The 20273-nt window shown below is 38.1% G+C and overlaps 1 protein-coding gene across 3 annotated transcripts in view; it reads left to right on the forward strand.

The window, feature by feature from the left end:
- The window catches only part of FNBP1L (formin binding protein 1 like), a 57980-nt gene that overhangs the window by 23164 nt on the left and 14543 nt on the right, over positions 1 to 20273 (forward strand). For all 3 annotated transcript variants that reach the window (XM_080622567.1, XM_080622566.1, XM_080622568.1), the window contains exons 2-6: positions 8611 to 8726; positions 15291 to 15344; positions 17765 to 17912; positions 18294 to 18356; positions 19854 to 19958. In XM_080622567.1, coding sequence (XP_080478693.1) covers positions 8611 to 8726; positions 15291 to 15344; positions 17765 to 17912; positions 18294 to 18356; positions 19854 to 19958 — 486 coding nt within the window. The remainder of the gene's footprint in view (positions 1 to 8610; positions 8727 to 15290; positions 15345 to 17764; positions 17913 to 18293; positions 18357 to 19853; positions 19959 to 20273) is intronic.

The following is a 20273-nucleotide window of genomic DNA, read 5'->3' on the forward strand; positions in this document are numbered from 1 at the left end:
GGCCAAACAGGAGTTGTTGAGATGCCCTCTGTTGACAGCACATTGATTTCCTCTATTGTCTTTCTGCTGGTGTTCATTGTCCCAGCTGTGAATGGTTTTGGTCAACTTGCTCTGCTGGTAGAAAACTAATGCTATTGAAACCTAGTCCTTACACCAACTGCTATATTCAGTGGCATGAGTGAGCTGGAAGGCATCGCTGTAATTGCTAATATCTATCTCTGATGTCTTTTGGTTGATGTGCTAATCTCCAGATGCGGAACTTGATTCTATTCTGGTTCTGGCTGCTCATGCCAAAAGCAGTCACAAATGTTTCTATTCCTGTTCTGTCAGTGGCAGATGCTTGTCCTTTCCTGGAAAATGAATGTGTCTGTCACACCTATGAAGTTGTTAGCTGCCAAACAAGACATCCTCTCCTGCCAGACCTGACTTTCCATCAAAAGTTTCCAAAGCAGTTCCTTTGCTGCTGGTCCGAGGAGATCTTTAAAAGGGAAAAGCACAGACTTTGTATTTCTCTTTCTCAATTGTGGCTTTCCGTTTTTAGCTTCATTTTAGAAACCTGACTTGCTGTATACCGTATCTCACAGCATGGCTAGATCTCCAGTGGTTCAGTACTGTTGAGTTTTTTGCTGACTTTATCAGGCAAGCATTTCTCTAATCATGGAAACGGACTTTTAAAAATCTAAGTTGACAGTGGTATTTAAGAATGTATATAAATGTTTAACAGGCAAATAGATTTTTCATACTGCATTCATGCTATGAATTTATTCATTCCGTAGAGCAAAACAGTCATCTGGCTAAAAGTAAATTACTTTTATTTAATTTTATTTACCTTTGTTTTTCTTTTGCACATTAAGCACTTCAGGTCTGTGTTTCTAATAGTTTCTCACTTAAATATTGTCAAACTGCAACATACAGTTTATTGTTAACACCAGTGTCTTAGTTTTTGCTAGCAAAATGTTTCCATGTCCTGAAGGTCAGCCCAAAGATAGTTTTCAGAAGTTCTATTTAGAAATTAATGTCTCAAGAAGAGTAGAACATTTTCTTCATGCTATCCTGCCTGTAAAATCTATACTGAGCTTTTAATATGAAATTAAAATGCAAAGTGCTGTTCAGTTTATGTATATGAACTTGTAACTTTTTTTATCTTAATCTGAGTGTCTCTGCTTTATTTCCAGCACAGCTATGGCTTTTGATGCTGCTGCTCTGAACTCTCTCATGGCTATTAATCTTGTGGTCCAATAACTGCTTAGCCTGTTAAGTTTGCTCACAGCCACATTTTTCCCCCGCTCTTCACTTTAATTCAGAGATAGTTTTTAAAGGAAGTGAGGTATAATTTGCAGATTAGTCTGCAAGCTGTGTTCCAGAACTCGTAGAAATCAGAAAGTGAAGACGCTTTCTGTTTTGCTGTTGATATAGAATAAGCTCTTTGTTAGTTGTTAGACGTAAAACTAACAGGATGTTTAAAAAAAATTAAACTACTGCTTATCTGGAAGCAGTTCTTGTCTGCCTGTTAGGAAGAAGCACATTGCAGTTGCAAGGAAAGCAGAAAGATCAGAAGACCAAATTGATAATTATAAAGACAGGCTGGGAGAGAGAGAAGTGATAAGTTCAGACAGTAAAATAGAAGAGCTATTATCCTAGGATAGAAAAGGAAGCTGGAATGCAAACAGAGACAAAGGTACAGATCAAAACCAATTAGGCACTGAAGAGGTTTCAGAGGTCAGAGAAACTGAAATGTACTGTCAGAAGTGGATCAGCTTAGCATATATTCTAATTAAAATACAATTTTATAACCTAATTTTTCCTAAAGGGAGAAGTATTCTATACTGGTAGCTTCTCATTAACATACTTGTCTGATTATGGTTGCCTTGATTTTTAATGCAGCATATCAAATAGGTTTTTGCAAAACACTGTCAGGTTTTGGTTGTTGGTTTGTTTTTTGTGGTTTTTTAAATTTTTTTTGGGGGGAGTGGGTTGTTTTTGGGGTATTCTTTGTTTTGTTGGGTTTTTTTGTGTTGTGCAGGGTTTTCTGGGGTGTTCTTTTGGGGGGTGGGGTGGCGTATTCATTTATTTTTTAATAAATGAATACTTGGAGTAATCCAGATTGGGCCAGGCTTTGAGCTACCTGATCCAGCTGAAGGTGTCCCTGCCCATGGCAGGGGGTTGGAACTGGATGAGATTTAAGATCCCTTCCATCCCAAACCATTCCATGATTCTATGAAGATCTTGAATAATTTGACCTGAATTCAAGGCCTGTTTAACAGTAACAAAAAAACCCCAAACCTCAAACAAAAAAAGGCAAGCTGAATGATATTTTATAGAAACAATTCAGATATTTCTGGAGAAGAGTTTGATAAAAATATGTGAAGTAGTCGCTTTACACTAAATTTTAAGTTAAAATATTTAACCTTGTGAATAGCACTGGGTCTTTTTTTCTTCTGCAGTACTGCTGATACAGGAAGCTAAGACATTATGTGGAATTCACCCTATCATTTAAGTATATCCATAATTCAGATTCATTTGAGAAACCCTCATGGGCTTTAATGGAGAAAATAAGAACTATGATCAATGTTGAGTTGTATTATCAGCCACACTTTCTCAGTTAGATTACTGTAGACTTAGAGTTTCTGGTTAAGTAATTTGTTGTTTTTCCATAAACAATAGTAAAATACAACATTTCTATCCACAAAGGCATTGGGGCTTTTTTGATGCCAAGTGTTCTGGGTTTTTTCCTTTAACAACACCTGATTCCTGTTTTCCTGTGCTGTGAACACATTCTTTGTGGACTCTCATTAGGGCCTGGTATATATTTCCTTATCCTGGACTACATAAGTGTTCAGGATTTAGGGAGCAAAATATGGAATTGTGCTTTTTTTCTGAATCAGGTGATCACTGAATCGGAAGTTTACACTGGAGAAGCTGTGCAGCCTGGAGAACAAAGAATTTGTAAAATACCCTAATCTTGTGCCCATGCTTCAGAACTGCAAATGAGATCACTTGGGTAACTGCAGACTAAAATTGTTGTCAGGTAAATGTGTGGAAACTGTGATGTACAGTTGATGCAAAAGAGAAAAAAATGATGGATCATAATGTTAAGTGTTGTGATTTCAAATAAAATATTTTAGTTAATGATGTGTCTTAAAGATACAGCAGATGTAATTAATTATATTAAGCAAGATGGGTTGCTTAAACTTGTAGGTTGATGTAGTTCTATGCTTAATATGGTTCTTAAGGCTTTCAACTGGGTTGTCTGGAGATCATCAAAATGGGGGTCAGTGAAATACAGGCTAATTAGCAGTTTGATGTTGATTTGGTAAACTGGTGTTTATTGTAAAGGAACTATTTACTAAAGTGGATTTCTTTTTTAGAAGGAGGTGATACCACAATCCTAGCTTTTAATGCAAAAAGGCTTTCCAAAGGTGTAAAAACTGGGAAGAACTAACCCTTTAAAAATCTCAGTCTGGTTTAATGCCTTTTATTTGAAAGTCCCGTATATACAAATGTCAGAAGTAGCTGCTGATAGCTTTAGGTAGACTAAAGGTAGGGTATTTATGCTGTAGCATCCGTCTATGTTTTTATTGGTTCTTGAAGTTTGTTTGGGTGAAAAAAGAGTGTCCATAAGAGTTTAACCCAGGAAAGACTGTTTTGTCTTTGTTGCAGATTTGATTCGACTTGACTCCTTGCTTTGATGTTCAGTTGCCGTTACTGTATAGCTTCCTGGTATCTGCAAAAACCTGATAAGCTTAAAACTACGTATCTGAAGTATTTGTAACATTGATCTGTGGTTCCAGTAAATAATCTGGAAGTAGAATTTAGGGAGGTAATACTTATTTTGGAATAGTCCATACTGACCTAGTACAAACATTCCATGAAGTGTCAAATTTGTTTGTTTATGATGTGGAGACTTTGGACTTCATTCCAGCTTTTGAGTGGGCAGTGTCTACTTAAGGCCACCATCCATTAGCTGACATTAACCAGTTTAATAATAGACAGCTGCAGTTTTAATAAAACTTTTTACAAAAACTGGCCTGCTCAGCTGCTGTGGGGTGTGGGGAGTTACTAGATAAATAGCAATATATATTTGCTTTGGAATATTGAGAACATGGTTTACTATCAAGGTAGTACATTGCCAGATGCTGTAGGATGTGTTCTTCTTTTTTTAATTGCCTTTTGTTGACCTTAGGTTAATGCAGTTTTTACTTTCCTTATAAAGGAGCCAGCCTAATTAATACTCTGATAAATTTATTTTGAAATTCCAAGCTTAAATTTTATTGCAACTATCTGGTTCATTTTCTGCTCTGTACAGTATTGCCTGATCTTTTTGCACTGCTTTTTCCATTCAAGATACTGCTTGGCTTGTATCTCAGTGCATTAATTTGATTTCATTTGTAGCAATGTGGAAGATTTTTCTGCTTGTTTTCCTGGATGAAAGGGAAACTTTCTGCTTAATCAAGGCCCAGAGCTCCGACATGGATGCTTCTGGGGAGAAGTTCAAAGGACCACAAGTAAATTGGTGACTCACTTCTGGAAGCCTTTGTGAAAAGGCCATTCCTTTCTGCTTATTTATTGGTGTTGCTTTTATCCTTTGCTTGTTTATCTCAGTGTCAGTATTGGGCAGCTAAGGTGATTTTTGTGACTGCAGACTTTGATTCACTGGTTTGTTGGCTGTAGAGAGTTTGAAAAATTGTGAAGCTGATGTGTTGGCTTATATTTTCTTCGTGTGTTAATTGAGAGCTCTGTTTTACAGTACATACATGACTTGGAGAACTTAAGAGACATCATCAGTATGTCAAATTTAATCCAAGGAGTCAATGTTTATGCCAGGGTCTATTAGAGTGGTTTTGTTTGGAATATAAATCTGTAGATTTTTATATATTTTTTTTTTTTTAGGCATCCATAAGACAGTTTTCAGAAAATGTTTTGATACTTCTTGAAATCATTTTTATTATAGTTCATACTGACTGCTTCATTCTAAGAAGTGCATAATATGTTTACTGATTGAGAAAGTCAGTGGACAAACTGATGTTGTGAAGCTGTTTCACTCTTTAAAAGAGAACATGCTATTCCTCTTGTTTTAATTCCAGTAAATGTGGACTAATGGCCCACTCAATTAGGATGTTCATTCTTCATCTATGAGATCATTAATGCATGCATGAGTAGGTTCACAGATGTCAGTGATGGTGGAGGAGCTGGCCTAATGTAAAGGTCTGCAGAATGGGGAGGATAGGTAATGGGTTTTAGTTTTTTTTTCTCACACGGGATTTACTCCATTCAGATTGTTCTGTGTATGTCCCTCATACAGCGAGGGAACAAATTCTTTCTTTCCCTTGAGGAGTGATGGGATAATCCTACAAAGCTGACTTCGCACGGAGCATACTGTTTCTAGAATCAGATGAAGAGGAGGAATTGAGGAAAGGAAGAGGTTTTGGCACTCAGTCAATGATTAAATACTTCTAGGAAAGCATGAGGGGAGACCAGCATGGCAAATGTACTCACTTTGTTCCATTCTAGTTTCACATTAGTAGCAGAGAATTAATTTTGACTGCTAGAGTCCTTTTTTGTTGGAAGAAAATATTTGGAAAACCGTCCTCTCTGGTTACATGTTTGGAAACATAAGTAATGTGGTGTTCCTTAATGCTAATGAAACCTTAGCAGCAAATGAAGGCTTTGTGGACTAAAGAGCCTAAGTAGGACAGCAAAGCTTTGTTCTGCTATGCACTGGAGGAAGTCAGTTCTTCCTAATGGTATTAGATGTTGACTTTGTGCCAAAAGCACCTTTTGACAACTTCCTTTGGCTGCCAGGTTAATGTTGCCAGAGTAGTTACAAAAGTGAGTGGAATATAAAAAAAGACTTCTGGAGGTTGATGATGTATTCTAATGCATATATGCAACAGCAGTTTGACACTACAGCACAACAGTCTCCCTCTTCCCATATAGAATAGAATAGAAAGGGTTTGAAAGGAGCTTAAGATCATCTAGTTCCAACCCCCCTGCCATCCTCGTGGCCCTCCTCTGGACTTGTTCCAACAATTCCATGTCCTTTTTATGTTGAGGACGCCTGAACTGCACACAATACTCCAAGTGAGTTCTCACGAGAGCAGAGTAGATGCGGCATTTCACAACACCGACTCAAGCTGATGCAGAGACTCAAATCCTCGTTTATTACCACCAAGCCCTTTCTATCCCCTTGTTCAGTACTTTCCCAACCTGCACATACATGCAACGTCCAATCTCATTGGCCACTGTGAAACTCTCCAGGTAAATAGTCCAATCACAATGTTGCAGACCCTCTCACAACCCCCACATCCTCTGGCCTTACACACCCCAACTCATTGCCCGTGGGCTTGTCAATCACCAAGGCTTCAGAGCTCATTCCCGAACTCTTTTTTATGCAAGTCTTATCGCCTTCACTCCCTGCAAGTAGAGGGGCAGGATCACCTCCTTCGACCTGCTGGTCACACTCCTCTTGATGCAGCCCAGGATAAGGTTGGCTTTCTGGACTGCGAGTGCACACTGAAGCCGGCTCATGTTAAGTTTCCCATCGACCAACACCCCCAAGTCCTTCTCCTCAGGGCTGCTCTGAATCTCTTCTCTGCCCAACCTGTAGCTGTGCCTGGGATTGCTCCGGCCCAGGTGTAGGACCTTGCACTTGGCATGGTTAAACTTCATCAGGTTGACATCAGCCCACCTCACAAGCGTGTCAAGGTCCCTCTGGATGGCATTCTTTCCCTTCAGTGTATCAACTGAACCATGGTGTCATCAGCAAACTTGCTGAGGGTGCACTCAATCCCACTGTCCGTGTCAGTGACAGAGATGTTTAACAAGATGTTGAACATATGCAAATAATGTATATGCAACTTCTAAAAACAATAGGGATGTCAGTTTTATCAGTGATATTTAGAGTGGAAGTGTGCAAAGTGGGCACATCAGAACAACATGAGATACAGGCTATGGTTTCTGAAATTCATTCAAATCTTGTCTTTAGTCCTTCTCCTTGTCTCTTGGCTGTTTTTGAGGAAATGAGTCAAGGAAAGCAGTTGTGGGTTTGGAGAGAGTGATGGCAGAGGCAGGAGCACATGGTTGGTAGTGTAACAGGATGGGCACTTTTGGTGGGCAGTACTTGTATGCTATTGAATTGAAGTGTTAAAGGCACCAGTGGCCATGGTTGTTAGCCTGTGGTGTAGGACAGTAAGAGTCACAAGGCAAGACTTAAAAGCAACTTTAATCTCGTTATGTTCTTTTCAGGTAGTCCTGTTGGTTGTATATAGCTGTGTTGGTATCTCTTTTAGTTGGATACATTGTCCTTGGGTCTTAAGCCCTGCAGCATTTTATGACATACTTTTTAATTTGACTTCAGATCATTCTGCTGCATTTTGAAATTGAACTTAAATTGATATACTGAAGGTCAGCATAGTTCATTAGGTTCAGTCAAGTTACTGAATCTGCAAGAGAGTTTCTGATAAAGAAGCCTCATGTCTTTTGTGTAAGTTAAACTTTGCCTTTAAATGCTTTCTTTAGCTTTTTTGTTTCCTTTTTCTCATTTTGATTTTTACATTCACTAAGAAGCTGTATTTGGATTACAGCACAGACAGGACAGACTTTGTTGCAGTTGCTTGTCATTTTGGATTAGTAAGTAACTGTTGAGAAAAAGTTCTGTAAATACAGTGGCAGGCTGAAAATACTTGATTTTTTTTTTTTTTTTCCATTGTGGCAGTTTTTTTAGCATAAAATACAAATATGTGCTAGGCTAAAAGTGTTTCTTAGGCAGCATTTTATACCTATATTCATTCCTGCCTGGTCTCTAGCCCCCATGTTTCTACTTGCTTTTTGAATGTTCAGCTTATGCTAATTAGTGTGCCTTTCACCTGTTGTTCAGTATAGAATATAGTGAAAGATTGGTTTTGAAAATGATTTAATGTGCTAAAAATCCCCAGACTGTTTGGTAGCATGGTTTCTTTTTGTCTGTTTCCCTGTTTTGTTTTGTGCCTTTGCTTTACTATAACTTTCTTAATGGCTAAGGACAGGTTTGCTTTCTTTGGAATCTCTTGTTAGAGCTGATCACGGACTGTGCAGATAGAATTGATTTAATGAATGTTTTTCAGATGCAGACTACACCCAACTCAACCATGCAGCTATAATGCTGATATTTTTCAGTGGGAAATCATAAGAATGAAAGTAATATTTTGTATCCAATGAAATCACTATTTCTTGTGTTTTAGAGCTGCCACACTTTTGTGGAAGTATCTTTTACTTACCTAATACTAATCTTTGGTTTTGTCTTTGTTATCTTGGAGGTAGAAATCCACTTTTGAATAAAAAGACTTTTAGGGAGAAAAAACCACTTTTGCATTGTGAAAGTGATCAAAGACTGTATACAATTTAAAATGCAGGTATTTAGAGCTGTTTTTACAGAAAGATGTAGATACAAAGAGGTGTAGAAAGCCTGCAGATACAGCTGAATATTCTGTTATACGACTGATTTATAACTTGAATAACTTCTATCTGGGTAGCAAGCGTTTCCTCACAGCACATAAATAAATTATGTGTCCTTTCTGGTGCTACTGTGATTCTTAACTAACTTTGGCTAATTCTGTTTCTTTGGTTTTAAAGGATCAGTTCGATAACTTGGACAAGCACACACAATGGGGCATTGACTTCTTGGAGAAATATGCAAAATTTGTAAAAGAAAGGATAGAAATTGAGCAAAACTATGCAAAACAACTGAGGTAAGGATTTTTTTCTTTTTAAAGAGCCTTAGCTGTTACTTAAAATGACTGTATCTGATGATGGGCAAATATGAAATGTTGTGATTAATGACCATTTTTAATCTACAGAGTGAATTAGCTCTCTTGTTCTTTTCATGACAGACAAGTTTTTCTCTACCAGGCCAAAACAGAAAGTTCTCTTTGGGTGTGCACTTATTTGCTTGCTTTTTGTCTTCTTCCCACTCACCTTTCGTATCTTTGAACAGCCAAGGTTTAAGACTTAAATTTTAATATTCAATACCATAGTATTATTTTTCCACTATTGGCATATTTGCTGCAAAGTGCATTACCCATATCTGCATTTGTGTGTGTGTGTGTGTGTGTTCAACCAGCTTCAAGCCTCTGCTGCTAATTAATTTCTCATGTTGAGCTGGCAAGAGCCCCGCTACATTGTGTTATGAAATCTGGTTGAAATCCTGGAGTAGAACTTGAGAAAGCAGCAGATCTTCCTGTCCTGAAAGCACACCCTTTCCGTAGCTGGTCTTGTCCCTTTGGGTGAGACTGTAACCCAACCACCCTTTATCTTGTCTCTCCAGTTTGTTTTCTGTTAGTGCCAAGTGAAACATCTTTTAGGTCCAGTAGGAATTTCCCCTCAGGGATCACAAAAGGATCATACAAGAAGAGCAGCAGCAGTGAAATGGCAGAGAAGAACATTCTTCAGAATAAAATAGGATTTATTTTTACCAAAAAGTGCACATAGTGCAAAGAACAAGATTTAAATAAGACACTCTTGTGAACTTGGCCTTCACTGTAACCTTTGCTGTCTTGAATTCCTTTGGGGATTCAGCTGAAACTGCTACCTAGCCCTTGCGACACTGAAACTGATAGCATCTTCCCTCCTGTGGTGTTTTCCATCATCTCATCATTGGCAGACTAGGTTGTCACCGGATACAGAGTTGAGGAATCCTCCTCATGAACGCAGTAATGAGGCTCATGGTTAACAGTGCGGATGGTCTCTATTAGGCTGCTTATTTCCTTTTTGATTTCTTTATTAGTTTCCTTTGATATGGTTGTGTATAATCACGCAACATAATAACCTGTTACTTTGCTGAAGGAGCTTTGTTCTTAAAAGGAAGGAAATAAATACCAGTTTTCCAACTCTGGCATAGAAGAACTCCAGGATGTAAAGGAAAGCTTGAAACATGCACAGCACCAGTGAACAGCCCAATTTTGACTTGTTTTCAGTTGTCTGTTTAGAAATGGAATTTGTATGGGCCTACCCAGATCTTGTCCTTAACTATCATGAACAAATGCCTTTTTTCTTAATTATATTTAAAGGTTCATTCCACAGCTCTCAAGATGAAACACCACATTATTCCTTTGGGATTTGACTAAAAATAGGAAGTCTTTTCTGTTCAGCATTTTACTCTTCTGGGTAAAACTATTGACTTTGAGAAAAGTGTCTTTCAAAACCAAGAGTTCTATCGAATTCCCCTTCTGTGAGATGACTGGACTGACTGTCCATGTGCAGTAAGTATGACTTTTTGGGAAGCACAGGCCTTGCTGCACACATGTTGTACAGTGCATGAATGCACTTCCTGCCTGCTGCCAACAAGGATCTGGACAGCACACACACCAGTGGGTGACTGATTTTCTGCCAGTAGACCAGTTCATAAAACTACTCTTTGATATTCTAGCCTGTGTATTTCTTGTTAGTAGTGAACTGTCTTGTGATAACTTGATTTCAGCCATCATTGCTCTGGAGGACACTCACTGTTTTCAACCATGTAAAACAGTTTTGAGGCCCCAGGTGGACACTGAGATCAAGCAAAATTCTTCACCTGTAGAAGAGTTAGCTGTCCTGCAGCTTGCTCCTGAGAAGTTCTGAGGCAGAAGATCTTTTGGATGGACTATGGTTCTGATGAACTTTAATGCTGGCAGCATTAAAGTGAGATAGATACTAATATCTCTGATAGGGATTTCTAGTTTATCATGATTTTCTTTCCTTTTGAAATGAAATGCAATCCGAAAAATAGTGTTGAGGATATCTTCATAATTACCTTTATAACTGAGATGTATTATACCCTTGTTTAGTAGATGTATGAACAGTACAATGGGTGGTTATCTTTTGGTGGTTCTGCAGCTCTCTTAGCACTTGGATGGGAGGCCAAAAAAGACAAGTTTAATGAGGGAGGTAGTGCTAGTGCTGTATGGTGTGGTACTTTTTCTTCTGTCTTGGTCTCGGTCGTGGGCCATGATCATTCTGTTGAGATTGTTTATGGATTTTATTCTCATAGACATAAGGATGAAAACTTGAGTGAATTGTTCATAACAGCTTACCACAAATCAGAATCTGTGTCCTGGCAGAAATTCACATTCACTTGGTGTATATATACCCTTGCATTTTGATAACTGCTGGTTTTGTATATTGTCACAACTTAGTGATAAGACTTTCCCAGGTGCAATATCTGTTCCAGGACTCCTGCAGGTAACAAGTGATGCATGTACAGCGTATGAGGAACTGCTTGGGTGAACTCACTATATTCTTATTATATGCAGTTATTATAGTTTAGGGTTGCAGAGTAATTCCAGAAATGATAACTTGAGAATCCTGTCTAAATCCTGGTTTTGGGATGCAAGTGATCCCTTGCTGCTGTTTGATAGACAGTTTTTGATACTGAAAAGAACTACAAGAAAAATTGAAACCGCTGAGGACTGCTTAAATGTCTACAGAGGAGAAAAAGAACTGTCTGGAGAGCTTGTCCTGGCTTTGCCTGCAGTATGCTTTGGTCTGAGAAAAAGCGACTGTGATTCCATTTTTTGAGCTAACTTAAGGTGAATCTTAACTTTTGCATAGCTTGGGTCTCAACTAATGTGTTGGGATACCCTAAGGGTTGCAAGCGCTGCTATTACAGAGTTATGGAGATGTGAATCAGGATGAAGATGTTGCAGTATACATTGTAGATGAACAGATTTCATTTTAACTATATGACTGTTTAATTTGTTATTTTATAATTGGAAAAAATATGGTTTTATGTGCCAAATTGCTGGGTTCTCGTCTGAATTTTGTGACTGAATGATCAGATGCTGTTCTTGATGAGCATTTTTGCTAAAAGGGGTGAGGTGAAGGTCTGTTTTCTTTATTTCCACATCATCACACACAAATTAATTCTAGAGGTTGACTCCCTTTTTGTGCTGTCTGAAGCATGAGGACACTTGAGAAGACAGAGGAATTCCACTTTCTGTGATGCTAGGCAGTAATACAAGTTAGACCTGCAGTTACAGATGAAACTACCATGCAGAATATGACTTCTGAATTTAGTCATCTTCTCTGTTGTCAGTTTAAATAAAACAGCAATGATTGTTCCTGAACTGTTTGAGTGTTTCCCTTTAAAATTGTATGTAGTGGTCTCTGGAGATGTCTGATTAATCTGAGCAAATGTATTTTTCATGTTCCTTCTGCACACTATTGTGTACAAGTGTGTTTTTCTAAATACACTAGTCTGTGCATCTATCTGGCCACATTGAGACATAGTGACCATATTTTTCTATGCAGTCTTGGAAATGTAATTGAAAATGGATGTAAGCTCAGATGTGAAGCTGGGGACACAAATTACCACCATGTGTGTTCATTTAGCAAATCTCTCTTCCTTTGATTGGCGCTTAAAATTTACACTGTTGGATATTATCCAGGTATGGATGTGGCAGGTTCTTATAGTGATGTTTCTGCGAGTCGAAACACACAAATTCTTAATGGCTCCAAGGATATTCTGCTTTGTGAACTCAAAGATTCATCTCTTCAGTTACAACATTTTCTGATGACGTTGTTTTCACACAGTCCATAATACTGATCTGCAATCTCTGAAGCCATCAGAACCCTAATAAAAGTATTTATTTATGTATTACTATGAAATGCCTTTAAGTACTAGTGCATTGTTTTAGTAACTTATGCAAGCAGACTTCACAGTTTGTTCCCAGGCTCATTTATAATGTAATGCAGAGGCTGTAGAAGTTTAATTTGAGCAGATGCCACAGTACCTGAGCTGCTACCTTAATACAAATTGTACCATATTGATGCTGCTGCTTCCGTTCTTTATTTTCATATTAATTGACTGAAGAAAACTTAGTTTTGAGCCGATAAACACAATTTTGTACAAATGGCTAAAATTTTATGTAGAAGTTTTATGTACATGACTATAATTTTAGTTTATTAACTAGGGTGCTTTTTGGAACTTCTGTCTACATGACTGAGGTTCTGCTTCTCTTGATAGTCATATCGTCCAGAAAGTAATATTGTCCAGGCTGCTGTCTCACTGGTCTTGATCTGAGACGAATTTATACAGAGAAAAGAGGTTGGTAAAATTCCAGGAGCAGCACAATTGCGTGTAGTTAGTCCTGTATGAAAGCTGCTTCCAGATATCTGTAAGACAAAGTATGGTAGAAGTTTAAATTGTAACTTCCAGAGAGGATTAAAGTGTCATCGATTGACTTTTCTAAGTAAATATAGAGCAGTTTAGCTCTTGGATTTGATTTAGTTCTGATGATCTGCAATTACTGCTGCAGTTTCCTTCTAAACTAGACCAGATCCATATTTGGATCTTAAGGATTAGGCACACATTTAGATAAAAATGTTTAAGAACATTATGCCCCCTTGAAATGTCAACTGGCTCCTCTTTGAAATGATGTTTTACTCTTCAGATCCACAGTCATACCTGCTGTGATCCAGCCTGTGTTCTTTCAAAGATTAAATCTGATTTCTTTGGTTTTTCCAAGTGTTGTTGTTCACTTCTTGGAAAGCCTTTTATGCTTCATTGTTCATGTGAACAATGTTTTTCTCTTTGAGCTTTAAATTCTGCAGTTGCTTGTCGTTTCATGTTGACTTTGATTGTTGCATCATGTGCTGTTATTGAGTCTTGCTCACGCAGTGCCTCAACACTATGTTCATGTGATCCTAAGGTTGATGATTAGACTAAGATGACTAATGAAACTGACTTTTAGTTGGAGAAAGGATTATAAAGTATTTTGTCTTCCTAGAAATAATAAAAAGTAACGTTATAAAATGAAACTCCTTACAGAAATCTGCATGCCAGTAAATCCTCTCCAATTCTCCCCTTTTCAACACCTCTGAAAATCTTCTCTTGAAAAGGCTCGTGTGTGGTTGCTTTGCTTACAGCATTGTGTGCTTATTATGCATTTCACCTTCTGAAGAATAATAAGATAAATATTAGGAGTTTCCCATTCGTAAATAAGCACTGAGGGGTAAAGTGGAAATGCAAGGGAAAAGAAAACACGGGACTGATACTAGCAAAGAAGATGATTCTTTTTTCTCCTTGGGTTTAGGTGTTTTCCAATCAAGATGTCTGTTTAATCTCTACCAATTAGAACGTTACAAGGGGCCGTGGATTCTGGTGATAGTGAAAAGTGTCTCCAGTGAGAAAGTTTTTAATTTGCAGAGAATTTTTAAGAAGTTAGTTATTCTGTCTGCTAATACACATTGATATAAAAGGACTCGACTGTCTTATAATGGTTGTACTTTCTGGTTGTGATTTTAAGGGCATGAAAAGACACAAAGGGTCTCAACTTGCTCTTTCCACACTGATTCCCTGCTCGTGTTTTGGTACATACTTCAGGACTGAACATAGTCTTTGGAGAAGACCCCTGTGTCTCCTACCTGTTTTTCTTTTGTACAAAACCAGATTCTTTATTTGTTGTAATATGACAGACTCTCACAGGGAAAGAAAAGGAATGGTAGTAGAGTTCTGATTTGTAAAATTGTGCTGCTGCTATTCCTGTTCACAGGATTTGGGATATTTGTAACAGTCTCTGTAACTGCAAGTAGTTTGCAGTTGTTTGTGTAGGCAGTGTTATACGTACCTGTGTTATTTATGCTTTAGGGTAGAGCAGGTGATGTGGTTCGTGTATTTCTTCAGGTGCCTTTTCTGCATTTTGTATAAGTGGATGAGTTCCTGTCGGTGTTCTCGGACTGTGACCCTGTGTAGATGCTAGTTCTGTGGAGCATCTTCTAGAGATCTGCTTCGTTTCTGAAAATGTGGTATTTTCCAATTATTCCTGAAAATAGATGTTGCCTTTTCTGTTCTGGAAATAGCCTACTTGAAGATGTGCAGACACTGTGGTTAAAACCTTTGTCCTCAATGTACACGTAAAACTTAATTCAGGCATGGAGTTCTGTGCTCGTGGGTGTAAGCATACAGTGTGTGCTCTCTGTGTGTTACACAGTGATCGTGTATTTGGGTTTTTCCTGTCTGCTAGCTTGCTAGCTTGTTTTGGTGTGTGAGAAGAGGATGGTAAATAAAGCACTTATAATTTTATGTCTTGTCACCCTGCAGTAGAGGTTTCAAAATACTTATAAATGTATTGTTTTGGGTCAGTGATTTAAAGTGTTTACAGTGCCAAATTCTTGCCTTGTATTATCTAAAGGACCCTTGTAACATGACAGAGGGAATAGATTTGTTCCTTGAAGTCATGGAAAATAAATGATCTGTTCGTGCAGTTTTCAATGTCTGTGTGTGCGTCTTGCTCAAGAGAGACCCTGAAATTGCGTCTTTGGTTTGTTCTTCCTTACAGAAATCTGGTTAAGAAGTACTGCCCTAAACGCTCACCCAAAGATGAGGAACCCAGGTAAAAATGTGCATTGCAAGGTCTATGTGTAAGAATGAGTGTTCTCTGCTCTTTTCTGGGTTGGTTGGGAAGGGAGGCTGGGGGGGTGTTGGGCTTCTTTTTGTTTGTTTTTGTGGTGTGGTTTTCGTGTGTGTGCTTTGTTTTTGTGTTTTTCTGTTTCAGGGGAAAGGTTTGGGGTTTGGGGGCTTTAGTTGGTTTGTTGGGGTTTTTGGTGGGGGGTTTTGGTTTTGTTTGGCTTGGGTGTTTCCTTCTCCCCCTACCCATGGTGTGTGTGGGGGTTTGGGTTTTTTTCATTTGTTTGTTTCAGGGGGAGGTGGTTGGTTTTCTTGGGTTGGTTTTTTTTTGGGGGAGGGGGGGTTGTTTGGGGTTTTTTGTATTGTTCTGGGTTTTGTTGTTGCTTTTTTTGTTTGTTTTTTGTTGCCTTTTTTTGTTTTTATTCGGGGTTGTTTTGTTTTGTTTCAAGAGGTTTTTTTCTGGTGTTTGATTTGCTTTGGTGTGGGGTTTTTTTTGGTTTGTTGGTTGGGGGTTTTGTGTGTGTGAATTATTTTTTCTAGTTTTGTTGTTGTTTTATTTGCTTCAGGGGGTTGGATTTGTTTTTTTTTTTTAATTTCTTGTTTGTTTTTATGGGCTTTTTTTGTTTATTTTTTGGCTGTTTGATTTGTGGTTTGTTGGGTTTTTTTGTTTTGGGTTTTTTTTCCCCACTGAGGTTTTTGTTTGTTTCAGGTTTTTTGTTGTGGTTGGTTGGTTTGTGTCAGGGTGCGGGGTTTGTTGAGGGTCTTTTTGTTTCTTTTCTGTTTGTTTCTTTGGTTTTGTCTCAGATTTTTATTGTTCCGTTGGTTTGCGGGGGGGCTTTTTTTGTTTTGGGGGGTTTTTTCCCTTCCCTGGTGTGTGCTTTTATTTTTTTGTTTGTTTGTTTGTTTCTGTTTTGTGGGGGTTTTCGTTGTGGATTTATTTATTTATTTATTGGTTTTGGGGGGGGGAGGAATTGTGGTTTTGTGGGTTTGTTTTTTAAGACAAAGCATTTAATTGACTGAGGCAAATGAAGACTTGTGCTTGGCTTCTTACAGTTCTTTGGTAATCCTTAAGCATGACCTGAGTTTACTTATGTTCATATTTTAAAGCAGTAAACATGGCAGGTTGTGCTTGCTCTGTTCCAAATGGATCTTAAGCTAGCTGGAGGTGTGAAGGCAGTAGCTCAGTGTGCTATGGACAGTCTGGTATTGTTTTTATAGAAAAGCAATTAAGTATTTTTTTAATACAAACCCAACGATGTGTTCATTAGGCTGTGGTTTTTGCTCAGTTTGGTAGAGGTTTTCAGTTCATTTGTATGGCAATACAAATGTAGCTGTGCGTTTGCATGTTGAGACTTGAGTGTACACAAAATTGGCATGTTTTTGACCAGAGTCCTTAAACTGCTGGCTTGCTTTGTAAGTGATTTGTGCTAAACTACTTTTGATTATTTATCAGGGATGTGCTTGTTGTGCTCTTCATGCCAGGAGACGTTTTTTTATTCATTTAGAAAGTACACAATACCTTTTTTTCATTAGAGATAACTCTTATGAAGTAAAGAAATGGGCAAGTTTCAGGTTGCAGCCAGAGCACATGCTGTGCAGAGTGCCTGAGAATTCACACTTGGGTTTCCTTTTTTGACTATTTAAAGATCCTGGACCATAGGGCATAGGATTTCTAGTGCTAGGGTGGCATTTGAATTCCCCAGAGCCAAGCCTATGGATATGGCAGTATTCCACAGTTAAAAGAGAAAAAGATGTATATTTTAATGTGGTGCCTGTGTTTGTTTTTCTTTCTTCCCTTCCACACACACTTTCTACCCTTTGCCCCTCCTCTTCCCCCCCCTTTTCAGTGCCAGCCATAGTGGCACCTTACTTCCAGCCAAGAGGTGGGCAGGCAAACAGGCAGCTGTCTCCAGAGCTGATAGCAAAGCTTGTTCTGTAGATCATCCATCGGGATGCATATGAGTGGTATGATTGGCATGTTCCACCCTCAAGACTACCAAGCACATCATCTCTGCTGCAAGTTCAGCCTCCGAGCCTAGGGACGTATGTATCCGTTCCCAGGCTCAGGCCTCTGTTGGCAGCTTAGGAGATACTACACTATACTACAGGGCTTTCCAGGTAGTATTCTTCTTCTTTCTTTTCCATCCACAATAACCCATACTCTTATAAAATGTATTTGAAGAGGTACTGCAACATACAGTACATGCTAGGCTTAACATAGGCTTTCCCAACTTACATTTATGCTGTAATTCTGTTACCATTAAGATGAGGTTTATTGTAAAATATGTATGGGGGTTTCTTTTAATTTATTTAATCAGGAGTACAGACTGTACTAAAAGAATTTCATTTAAACAAACTGTCTCACTTTCTGTAAATGTGTGTTTGTGTGTGTGTGCTTGCCATCAGGTTTACATCATGCATTGCATTTTTTAACATCCTTAATGAGTTGAATGACTATGCTGGACAACGAGAAGTAGTTGCAGAAGAAATGGGACACAGAGTGTATGGAGAATTGATGAGATACTCTCATGATCTAAAAACTGAGAGGAAAATGGTAATTTCTGTATTTTTAATCAATCAAACTGAATGTCTTTTATTGAATTGGGGTGTTTGTTTACCCAAGTTAATGAATTTGGCAATAAGTAGGTTTTTTTAATTTATTAAACACACACGTGAAGTCACTCAGTATTTTTATGTACTGGTTTACTACATTTACAAACTCAAAAATTAAGATCTTGAGAGACAGTGCTTATTAGCAGTGTTTATGCCAGTGTAATTTTCACTTGTGATACTGTTATTACGTGATGTCTTCCACAGAGTATTGGTAACTTGTGTAAGATGCTGCATGTCATAGTGTGTCAACTAGAGCAGAGGCTAACTAATGGTAATACTATAAAAAAGATATGTAAAGTAAACTTATTTGTGGTATTTTTAGCATCTTCAGGAAGGGCGAAAGGCTCAGCAGTATTTGGACATGTGCTGGAAACAGATGGATAATGTGAGTTTGCGTTTTGTTGTGTGGTTTTTTTTCCTGTTCAAGTTAATAATATACAGTCTGTTAATGGACTGTTGTCATCTGTCTTGCTTAGACTTCAATGCTTCAATGTCCAAATCAGACTTAGTAACATCTAAAATACAGTTCAATATATTTGTAGTTCCCTGTTTAAAAAAGATCTATAAACAGCTTCTGCTGCATATGTTTGAGTGAAGCCTTGGCTTTTATCCAGCCTAAAGGAATCTGGTTTTAACATGGGCACACATGACTTTGGTTGCTTCTTCACACGCTACTTCTTTTTTTAGAGAGACATTAGTAATGACAATGTATTTATATTAAAATAAAACCTTAAATCACTGTATGGGCATGTTCCATGAGGTCTAATCAAGAATATTGCTATTGACTACCATACCCTCAGGAGGGAGAATTACTTTTTAACAGAGACAAACAGGAAGGGAACAGCTCTAGAACAGATTGTCAGCTCCTTTTTTTTGAGAGGTATTCTTTTAAAGATCTGGAAATAAAAAATTCAACCAAGTGTTTTCAAGTTGCCTTCTGATGTTCTGCTGGTTCTGTGTCTTAGAAATTTCTTCTCTCTTTAATCCAGATTGTGAAGCAATACCGGAGAGTTGTATTTCTGTTTTGTTGTTGTGGACCCAGATAGGCAATGTCTTGCTTCAGTGTCATGCCAGAGTTTAATTCATGGTCAGAGGATCAGAGTAGAAGCAGATGTGGGAGTTTTCACCTCAATCTATCAGTTGTGTTGTGTGCAATGTATTTACTTGAGTGCAAAATCAGTCTTTTAAATGCATACAGCCTTTAAGGGACACATTAACCTCTGCTGCCTGACTTGGCCCTGAAGCAGGAGAGCAGCGCTCACACAGGTTCTGTTGCTGGTTTGTCTCTAGAGATACCAACTTCTTGAACTGCAGTAGTTTTTCCTACAGCAGTTGTGTTGACAACAGCCGAATATGTTGAACATCAGGTTCCTCGAATGCTGTTATCTGTGCTGCTTACAGCTATGCCACTTGATATGAATACTGATGATGATGGATATGCTAAGAACTTGTGATGTACATGAATCCTTCAGGCTACATTAAAAATAATTTAGTTTAATTCAAGTAAAATTGATCACTGAAGAAGGGAACTTGAAAATTTTACTCAGGCAAGCCCAGGTTTAAAATTTTTTTGCTCCTTCCCCCCCCTTTATTTAGATTATTGAAGTCAGGCTATAAAAAATTGTTTTGTATTTTGATTATTTGATATTTTGTAGCATAATTGCACTTCTTTCCTTGCTGGTATTCAAGGAAATAAGTTTTAAATAGAAAACTTGAGAAGGTTTGAGATGTGTGATGTGAGAGGTATGTATTTACTTAAAGGTACTTAGTGGATTTAAGGTATTTATTTGGAAGGTTTGTTATTTAGAATCCAGAATTACTGTACAAAACCAAAAGGGGGTGGACAGTGGCTGTTGAAGCAATAAATCTGTGGCTTTTGTAGAGCAAAAAGAAGTTTGAGAGAGAATGCAGGGAGGCAGAGAAGGCACAACAAAGCTACGAAAGACTGGACAACGACACTAATGCGACAAAAGCTGATGTTGAGAAGGTGAGAGCAGTGCTGTTTCTTTACTCTTTATTATAAAAATACTTTATTCGCCTGTTTATCGTCGGAAGTGGAACAACATTTTTTGACTTGAGTATAGAATTGTGTATACAATGTGCTTGCATATTATGTGCAAAATCAACATTTCAGTAAAATGAAAGAGCACAGAGAGGGAGTATGTTTCATTAGTCTCAAGGTGAGGCTCTTGAGATGATGTAATCTCAACACATACCAGAAGCTTAGTGGTATTTGGTATCTTGTGATAGGTATGTTCAGACACTTCTATGGTTTTTAGGATACATGTTTAAGCAATCTGGC

This window comes from Psittacula echo (assembly GCF_963264785.1).
Source record: "Psittacula echo genome assembly, chromosome: 7".
NCBI classification, from domain to species: domain Eukaryota; kingdom Metazoa; phylum Chordata; class Aves; order Psittaciformes; family Psittacidae; genus Psittacula; species Psittacula echo.